The sequence below is a fragment of the Triticum dicoccoides genome, chromosome 3A (assembly GCF_002162155.2).
Source record: "Triticum dicoccoides isolate Atlit2015 ecotype Zavitan chromosome 3A, WEW_v2.0, whole genome shotgun sequence".
Classification (NCBI taxonomy): Eukaryota; Viridiplantae; Streptophyta; class Magnoliopsida; order Poales; family Poaceae; genus Triticum; species Triticum dicoccoides.
In genome coordinates, this window is record NC_041384.1 from 743,296,260 (window position 1) to 743,305,875 (window position 9,616).

Here is a 9,616-nt window from a genome sequence, read left to right on the forward strand (position 1 = left end):
GGGTGCGTGTGTGCGCGTGCGTGCGTGCGTGCGTGTGCGTGCGCGTGCGTGTGTGTGGGTGTGGGTGTGTGTGTGTGTGATATCTCTAAATCGAATAAACCTCCAAGTATGCAATTCATGAGCACAAAACAGAAATTATAGTTCAGTATCTCTAAAAAATGAAGCGGGAGGAGAGAAATCATGACTCACCTCACCCAACAACAAGGTGGAAACTGCAACCCAAGAAAAAGATGCCCTTCCCTCTCTCGGTGGAGAGCATGCATGCCTTCAGGAGGTGTCGACCTCAATCTCCTTCCTTCCTTCCTTGGAGGTGCTATCTAAGTACAAATTCCAGAAAAAAAAATACAAATCATCCAAAGGAGATTACTTTCCAGTAGTCAGGGGCCGCAAAATGCAGCCATGACAGATGACACACATATTATACACATGCATTCACCTTTAAGAGTGACTAATCAGTAATCACTAAAAGGGAGTAGGAAATAAACAAAATACTCGTATTACTGTTAAGAGGTGAATAAAACATATCATTTTTTAGGCTTTTGCAACCAGTGGCAAGAAACAAATACATGTGCATCCTACTGCTGATTCCTCACAATAATAACCTACTTGATCAACACTGGTACAAAAATAAATATTATTTAAACAAACTAATCTTGAAAAATGGTAGTTGGATTAAGAAGCAATTAATTTGAAGAGACCAAGAATATTTGTGGAGATGGAAAAATGACTCCTCGTTGGCGTTCCAGCAAATAGGCTGTGAGCAACTCAGTCTGCTACGGAATAAAAGAAATTATGGAGCTAACCAATGTGCAAGATTGATTTCTATAAAACATATTCACTTATATGCAATGGCATATGAGTGGTGGCAGGGTTATCTCACCACGGAAAAGGATTCTGAATCATATCTCGCCGCAGAGTCCACACACCACAGCTCGCTGCAAAAGCTATCTCAGCGCCTGCCTCGAAGACACGAAGCGGGGGCGCTTGGAGCGGCCGGCATGGAGTTGACGAGCACGTGCTTGGAGGCTTGTTCTCCTCTCCGGGTTCAGTCTGGACAAGGAGTAGCGTGAACCTCAGAGGAAGATCCCATTGTTGGTCGGGCTCAGGGAGCTTTTCGAGGAGCGGAAGTAATGGAGCAGCAGCTATAATGATTGGTCCTCACCATCCACCACCTCTTCATCCGACTTTCCGGGTGGGCCGAGATCGTGGTACGATGGTGGCCGAGGCTAAAGGCCGCGAAGCCTACTTTCCAACCACCATGTGGTCGCGCCCACCCGCCGCCGCTCACTGGTCTGCCGTGAACAACTGCCTTCCACACGTACAAGCCAGCAGCAGCCAGCCAGTCACCGTCGAAACAGCCGCTCACCATGCGTTATTAGAATATGAACGGAAGAGACCTAGGAGTGGGCTAAAATAAAAGGAAAATTACATCAGTGCGAAAAGAAAAATTACCTCGCTGCCTTTGCCATGGAGCAACAATGTGGCGTGCTGGTGCGATCGGTATAATCCCACACAAAATCTTACTTGAAAACAACATCTCTGGTAAAATCTCCACATCATTGACCTCATCAGGTTTCAAGTATATCTTTCTCTCCTGGCATATACTCTGTATTAAATTAAGATGAATGAGCATCAACCACTCTAGTCTCAAGTAAAAGAATGAAACATTACTTCTGAAAGAACTACAAAAGAATGGTGTGCAGGAGCTTACTTCAAAACAACATCTCTGGTATAATCTCCACTAAATAGCCATCTATTGAGTTTCCTTGATGACCCCTAGCAAGAATCAGTGCAAGATTGTTGGCCACTAAAAATTAGGTACGCAACATTCAAGTAGAGACTGAAAAGTATTAAAACACCTAGCAGAAGTCATGCAACCTTCAACCATAATAAAGGAACACCCTTTCACTAAGACCGCATTTAATGGACTAAAATTATTGATAATAGCTAGGTCTTACCATAAGCGATCTACTGTCAAATATTTTGCACTCTTATGTTGTCAATTATCAAGATAAAACGTCTCTAGACAGTCATTTCTACAAAACCCACCAAGTGGCATTACAAAGAGCACCGCAAGTGATGCTCCAACGGGTAGCCAATGGATAAACCTACACCTGCCAGGGCACCTTGGGTGCTAGCTAGTCTTGCTTCAGAAAAGGTAATGATTTCAAGAATCGAGTGAATGGATCGTCCAAGGCTGAGAGCATTTTCTTTGCTGCGGCATCTGAAAAAAATGTGGGATAAGAAAATTCAATCAACAGCGTAAGAACGGTAAAAACACAACATCTCTTAGTTCTGCACGGATCAATGCTTTATATATCTAAGTGGTTCGTTATGTTTCTAACAAAATTTCAGATTCAACCAAAGCAAGTACAAGACATATAACTGCATTTGATCCAATTATCAAATTCACTCATATTTTCTAAAATATGAAGACTTGCAAAAGTGTGAGCCGTTGAGGCAGCTGATAAATTATATGATTCGTTATATGATAAATTAAGTGAATTTTTGTATGAATCACCGTGATTCTACCTACCATTCTATTAGTAATGTGATTTCCTTTATCCGTTGAACTCACATCTCATGTTGACATTAGGGTCGAGGAACGTGAGAAACGAAATCCCAGAACAACAGTACAATCATGTGCCTTTTAATTCCTACAACAATTATCCGATTTGCATGAGAATAGTTTCTCCTCAGATCACACAACTCCTGCATAATAACAGAACCATATTTATCAATCTTCAAGTCGATGACCTGAAGAAAATTAGTGGTAGCAGTGTCAATGAGTTTTGATCAAGGAATATATGTCTATATACTTGAAGCAAACAAAACACAAATATATCCAGTTTAAGGAGTTTAGCTATCACCTCATTAATTTGACCTCAACTTCTTTGGTGCTATAGCACATGTTTTCGCCAACAAGTGTTGTGAGGTGAATGTATTGAGATCAAGTAGTTTTAGTGCCATGGATAACCGTTAATGGCCAACAATCTGGTGCAAAAACAACTCAACAAAATGTTTAGATCATACTTTTATATAGGAATTATTAAGAGGGCTATTACTATGTACTACCTGTGTATTATGGAAAAAAATGGTCAGATCATTTTACCTTTAAGGCTGCTGTAATCTGCTCTAATCTGCTATACACTCTGATAGTTTCGAATATAATTCAGTAGGCATAAGCCCGCCGTAGTTCCCCGTCAAGAAAAAAAGTGTGTTGGCAATGGAATCTTATCAAAACTGTAAAGTAAAACACACACCACTGAAGAAATCAATCTTTAAGAAAGAAAAATAGTACCTTAGTCAATACAGCTATCACTGAAAAGTAGTTCCCAAGTATAAGTGATGGCCAGGCCTCATTTATTTACAACGGGCCATCATATTGACAAGTAGCGGAAAATATAAATCAAGTCGCTACCGACTCTGTATGGAGAAAATATCAGATATATCCTACTCTTATGGATTTGGAGTATCCCATATTAAGTGTAAGCGCCATTTGCTGAAGGACTATTTGCAGAACAGAAGATTTCAATACTATGGGAATATTTTATTGCATAGCTGACCATCTAATTATTCGGAAATCTATAACTCTAGAAGCACGATAAATTCAAGAATATTAACACCGTGCCCAATGCTGAAAACTTTTGTTGACCAATGACCATCAACATGTTTTCAGAAAATTGTGCCACAAGCAGTATATGCAAATACAATGGTAGTTTTTCAACCTGCTATGTGTATGTCACACAAGTTCATACCATTTTACTAAGCTAACAATGTTCACATAGTTCAGGCATCAAGACCGAATGGTAAAGTAACTGAAACAAAGACAAACTGAAAGGCTTCACAAAGTTCCGTTGTCAGTTTTGAACAGGAAATGATAGACAAAGAAGCTTGGAGCCTTTTGAGCCGACTAAAATTACTTAAATACTTTACCATAAGGTCTATAAGAACTTGAAATCAGGTAAATGTGGATTTGTTTTTTTCAGATGGCAGATGTGAAATTTAGTGGGAAAGAGAGCACTTAATGATAAACCAAATCATGTACATGTGAGGCCAGGCACAGCACTTTCTGTAACATATCCCCACTATCTAGATTATCATACTACAAGCATTTCACAAATTGTTAAACAACCATACAAAGGAACAGAGATATGCCCCCGCACACGGTACACTCCCCTTGAGAAAAACTATAAAAGGGTCTTTCCGTCCTATGTGTTGACTCGCCTAAACTAATCAGCATTAGATGAGAATTAGATGGACTGCAGGTAATCAAGTTAATTGCTTCGGAATTCAACTATGCGACGTGTGGTTGGATCACACATACTGTACCTTGTGGATATGTCAAGCGAATCATCAACTGAACATACAACAAACAGAACAGCACAATTCATCTACCCACCAAAGTGACAGACATTGATCACCGAGATTGAAAAATCATCAGAGATACACACTAAAAGGGACAACAAAAACAAGCACCAATTGGCATACATATTTGACGCACCTCTGCCTTTGAACTGCATGTATGTGGCGCACACGACGCCCACCCAAAGTTTGGCGAAGTTCCTATAGACAGAGGGGAAGCAAAGAGTAAGCCCAATTTAAGCGATTTCAAGAGGAAATTCATCGTTTATTACTTTTTCTGATGGAGCGAGATTCAAAATAACAAAATCTTGCACTCACTGTGTCACGAGGTCGTGCGTGGATGCCATCCGCGGCCACCAACGCATCCACCTCCCGAAGTGCCGCGCCTGGAGCGCGCCCATGTAGGCGGCCGCATCGTAGCCCGCGTCCCCGCTGGCGTCGAGCGCGAGGGAGACGACGAGCTCGCCCCCGCCCTCCTCCGCTAGAGAGCGCTCGCCGGCGGCGGAGGCAAGGAGCTGCTAGTCCTGGGCAGACTTGCCGGAGAGCAGGAGGAACGTGGTGGCGGCTAGGGCTCCGCCGCTGCTGCTATGCTCGGCTGCAGGAGCGGGAGCGGCGACCAGGTGCGCACATCGGTGGGGAGGCTGGCCAGCGCCGGCGGCGGCTCCAATCGGTCCTCGGCGGCGGCGGATCGTCTCGGATCTCGGCGGCGGCTCGTATTGGAGTAGAGATGGGATCGAGAGGAGTCAGCAATGAAGGATGAGATCGATGGAGCGTTTTTTCTGCCGGGTGTGGGGTTTTTTTTTGGCCTGCGTGGGGTGGGGTGCGGGTTAGGACGAAAAAAAACCAGCGAAAAAAACCCGGACAAAAATGATGGGACGAAAATAAAACCCGGAACACGGACTACCAACTGAGACATTAGGAGTAGAGATGTAGTCGAGTGCCTAGAAAGCCATGCGCTGGAAATATCCTATCGTGGTTATCTGTTGTTTACTGTAAAAAATACGAGAGCTATTCATATTGCATGTTTCACCCGTGGGTAATTCTTTGTATGATATTTGAAGTAGGCTTGAGTCACGAATTAATTATAAATGGTCCTAGTGCCCATGTATGAAATAATTTCTAAATGTCTGAAAGCAACCAATAGACTGATCTGATGGAAGAAACTAGGCAACACATTATACGTCAACACTCCCCTTTACGTGTGGCTCCCTCAGGCCTAAACGTGGACCGAAAGTGGGCTGCAATATAATTGCGCCAGCTGGGTCTTGAACTCAAGACCTCTTGGCTCTGATACCATGTAGAAGTGCTTGTTCTAGCCAATGCAACCAATAGACCGATCTGATGAAAGAGACTAGGCATCAAATTATATATACGTGAACACATGTCGTTGAAGCTTAAGAAGATGACTGGTCACCGCCCGCACGCCTCACCTTGCCTGCTGGTCGTGTTTGCTGAACAAGCCAAGTTCAGACCTTAACAGACACGACACGAATCTAAGATGTCAGATCGTGGGCTGTTGCCAACTAATAGATGTGTCCAGCCCACGTCTCCTGACCACGACCGCCTATCAGATCACATTTGCATTATCACGCACAACCCACCGCCCTTCCACACGCCATTGTAGCTTCCAGAGATCCCATCATATTAGTCGCGTGCATGACTGTACGGAAGAGCAGGTCACCCGGACCTCGCCCTTTTCGATCCTTCACTGGGAGAAGGGTCACTAGACTTTTGGGGAGTGTCTCCGACATGACTGCTCACCGATGTTCCTCTTGTTCCACTAATTTGACTACGTCCTCATCGCCTTCGACATCACCATGAGTGATACCAACAAGTCCAAAAAGAAGGTTGCCGAGAATACTGCCACCGCCACGACGGCTTTGACCTGGCCGAACAAAGGGTATAATCCATTATCTCTCTCATGTTTATTCCTGTGTTAGCCGTAGTTGCTATTTACATAGATGTATATGCAGTATACATTAGTATGGGCTTACATGGTTAAATATTAGTACTGGCTTAATATTGTGAATGCCATGTTCAAGATATATTTCTAGATTAAAGCAATAAAAAATCCCTAATTTATCAAACGATCTCTAAGCTAACTCGTTAGCTTTTGCTTTCTCCAAAAACAAATGGCACATCTGAGTATAATAGTTTTGGTATATTAATCAAGAGAACTCATCCTTATGCATGCTTAGTCTCATTTACCAAAGGCATCAAACGAATAAACACATGAACCAATAAATTTACGAAAAGTAATATTTTTGACAGTATGTTTGTTAACAGTTCCTCATACTCATCCGCTGAACTGTTAATAAGAAGCATATGTGACGAGAAAGAGAGTCACTATAAATCAGCACATTTTCATTTGGTACTAGAGATGGAGATATGAATGCTCTGTTGAAAGTAGCGGAAAGAAGAATAACTTTCCTGAGTGCTGCAAAGAAATGCTCCCGGTTGTCGAATTATCCCATACTCTTTCCCAAAAGAGAGAAAACCACTTGATGAGACGAACCTTTGCAATTTTGCACATCAAGGCTGTGTATATAACACCAGTCGGCAGCGACAAAACGATGCTCAACTGTAGTCACAAATTGAGATTCCAATAATAGAGGCGATCATGGAATAATTAGCTTTCCTCTCCAATTCATCTCCACTGTCCATCTTCGCTATCACTCGCCAGTCGCCACCCTATAAATAGGCCCCTTCCACGGCACATTTGTGACAGCCAAGCAAGGAAGCAAGCATCAACACGTACGAGTATCCATCACACTAGCTAGCTTAGCTCACCATCCGCTCTTAGAATGGCCGCCTACTACAATGGCGGCAGGCCCATGTCCTACTCCAACACCGAGGAGTCCTTCGACGGCGGCAGGACCGTGTACTCCACCACCACCGAGGAGTGCTACGACGCTGGCAAGCTCGGCCATGGTACCGGCTATGGCCACGGTCAGAGCCATGGCAATGGCGGGACCAACATGTACTTCAACAACACTGGGGTCGACTCCAGCATGTACGGGCATGGCAGCGGCGGTGGCAGGACCGTGTACACCACCACCACCGACGAGTGCTTCGACTCCGTCAGGCCCGGGTATGGGCAGGGTCACGGCTACGGGCAGAACAACGGTGGGACCATGTCGTACACCACCACCACCGAGTCCTTCGGCGGAGGCGAGCAGGGGCAGGGGTACTACAAGAAGGAGGTGACGCAGCACAAGAATATGGAGCGCGTAGGCGAGGCCGGCGCCCTCGCCGCCGGTGCCTTCGCCCTGGTAATTAGTAGGAGTAGTACCTAATTACTGTAGGTCAACATCACATACTACGAATTGCAATTAACCCATCTAATCATCAGCATGAATGATCGTTTCATGTGGTACAGTATGAGGGGTATGAGGCGAAGAAGGACCCGGCGCACGCGCGGAAGCACCAGATCGAGGCCGGCCTGGCAGGGGTGGCGGCGGCCGGCGCCGGTGGCTACGCGTACCACGAGCACCGCGAGCAGAAGCAGCCTAGCTACGGGGGAAAGCAGGTGTACAGGATGCCCGTTCACAACAGCTACTGCAACTAAGTAATCATGCATGCAACCAACGTCGATCTACCCTATAGATTCCAATAAGATCGATAGAGAATATCATGCTGCAGGCATGCATGTCTTTGCTTAAGCACTCTTAATTTGGGCGTCCCTACAATAAGCCAGATGCAAGCGTGCGTGCTGCCGCTCACGTGTGCGTCTGGCATAGTACGGTCGCCAATATGTACGTGTGTAATGTGATCTAAAACATAATGATAACATTATTATTAATACTAGTAACTAGTCGTCAACCCGTGCATCTGCACTGGCTTGGAATTGCTCTTCTTAACCTTTATATATAGCGTAAGTCCAGATACCAATTCAAGCAAGGTAACCCGGCTCGTGCATTAACAAAATATTTCCCTTCAATGTTATATGAGTTTATGTTCTCTCGATTCTTCTTTAGTGCAGTCAGAAATACAAAGGGTTAAACTCGAGTGGTTTGTAAATATGACCATTGCTAACATTCATATCCCAACACCTTAAATATGATATTGTCTAACTAGCATGCATATTAATTTGTAAAGTGATTTTTCCAGCATAAAATCATCAAAAATTTGCTTTCAATTACAGTACGACAACTTTAACGATGCCTAAAATCCTTAAAGGGAAACAAAATCATTCGAATCATGTCATGCTATGGCATGCATCGAAACGGCTTCATATTGTTGTTTACTGTATTGTACTCCCTCTAGAGAAATATAAGAGCAAATGTATAAATCTAAACGCTCTTATATATCTCTATCTCTATCTAATATTAAAGAGTCAATTACACCGGTAGTGCTAGAACTTGACGTAAATGATCACTTTGATGCTAGAAGTTGCGGTGTACATCGAAGAGGTGCAAAAACTTGGCTTGGGCGTGCAAATACAGTGCATATCCCCTTTTGTATACATAATCTGTGCTGACTAGGCGTGTGGGGTCCGCTGTCAGCCAGTGAACCAGGAAGAATGTTTTTTTCTAAAACCCCCTCAATTTTTTGACAAAAAAACCATATGGATGTGGCGTTTTACTTCTCTATGACCAATGAGTCCCACCTGTAAATATTAATAGAAAAAGATTGCGGGCAGGTTTCGAACCCGCGACCACAGGCTACCAAAACAACCGGCTAACCACTTCACCCTTCACGTGGATTAGCAAGCAAAATGATAACGACATGATAAATATTTAGCAATGACACTTATGGAGCTTAAATGGGCTGTAGATATTGCAACCCATTTTGCACAGGCGATATTTATAAGAAATTTTAAAACGTAAGTAATAAAAATAATGTTCCAATATTTGTGTGTTATCAATACAATGTAAATAAAAACAATGAAATATATACCCATGTATATATAAAATATTTAGTTTAGTTAATATGGAATTTAAAATGTATATTAGATACACTGTTTAATGAATACAAAAAAAGTATACACTCATGGCTTATATTTAAATTTTAAAATGATGAATACAAACATTTCTTAATATCTATAATTATTCACATGTCTATATTTTTTACTCATGACTTATATTCGAAAACAGTATATATTTTGAATATTATACACGATTGAATATCCATATCAAAAGTTTAAAATTAAAATTATGAATACTTTTAATTATAAAAATTGAAATATAGAAATGTTCTTATAATTATTGAAATGTTTTTATAATAAAAATAATTTTTCTAAATGTAATTT

The 9,616-nt window shown here is 42.6% G+C and overlaps 1 protein-coding gene and 2 long non-coding RNA genes across 5 annotated transcripts in view; 1 reads left to right on the forward strand and 2 right to left on the reverse strand.

The window, feature by feature from the left end:
- The window catches only part of LOC119273601, a 1,901-nt gene extending 1,587 nt beyond the window's left edge, over positions 1–314 (reverse strand). For both annotated transcript variants that reach the window (XR_005134921.1, XR_005134919.1), the window contains exon 1: positions 190–314. This is a non-coding gene — a long non-coding RNA (uncharacterized LOC119273601). The remainder of the gene's footprint in view (positions 1–189) is intronic.
- A 2,287-nt stretch (positions 315–2,601) lies between these two features.
- On the reverse strand, positions 2,602–3,170 carry LOC119273602. 2 transcript variants are annotated; one of them, XR_005134923.1, is made up of 3 exons: positions 3,113–3,170; positions 2,871–2,994; positions 2,602–2,712 (listed from the first exon to the last, which is right to left on the reverse strand). It is a non-coding gene; the product is annotated as an uncharacterized LOC119273602 (long non-coding RNA). The 2 variants fall into 2 exon arrangements; XR_005134922.1 differs by having other exon boundaries at positions 2,602–2,757.
- A 3,937-nt stretch (positions 3,171–7,107) lies between these two features.
- Positions 7,108–8,162, forward strand: LOC119270622 (glycine-rich cell wall structural protein 2-like). Its single transcript, XM_037552640.1, has 2 exons — positions 7,108–7,637; positions 7,745–8,162. The coding sequence occupies exons 1-2, from the start codon at positions 7,170–7,172 to the stop codon at positions 7,931–7,933; spliced, it is 657 nt and encodes a 218-aa protein (XP_037408537.1). The 5' UTR covers positions 7,108–7,169; the 3' UTR covers positions 7,934–8,162.
- The last annotated feature ends 1,454 nt before the right edge of the window (positions 8,163–9,616 follow it).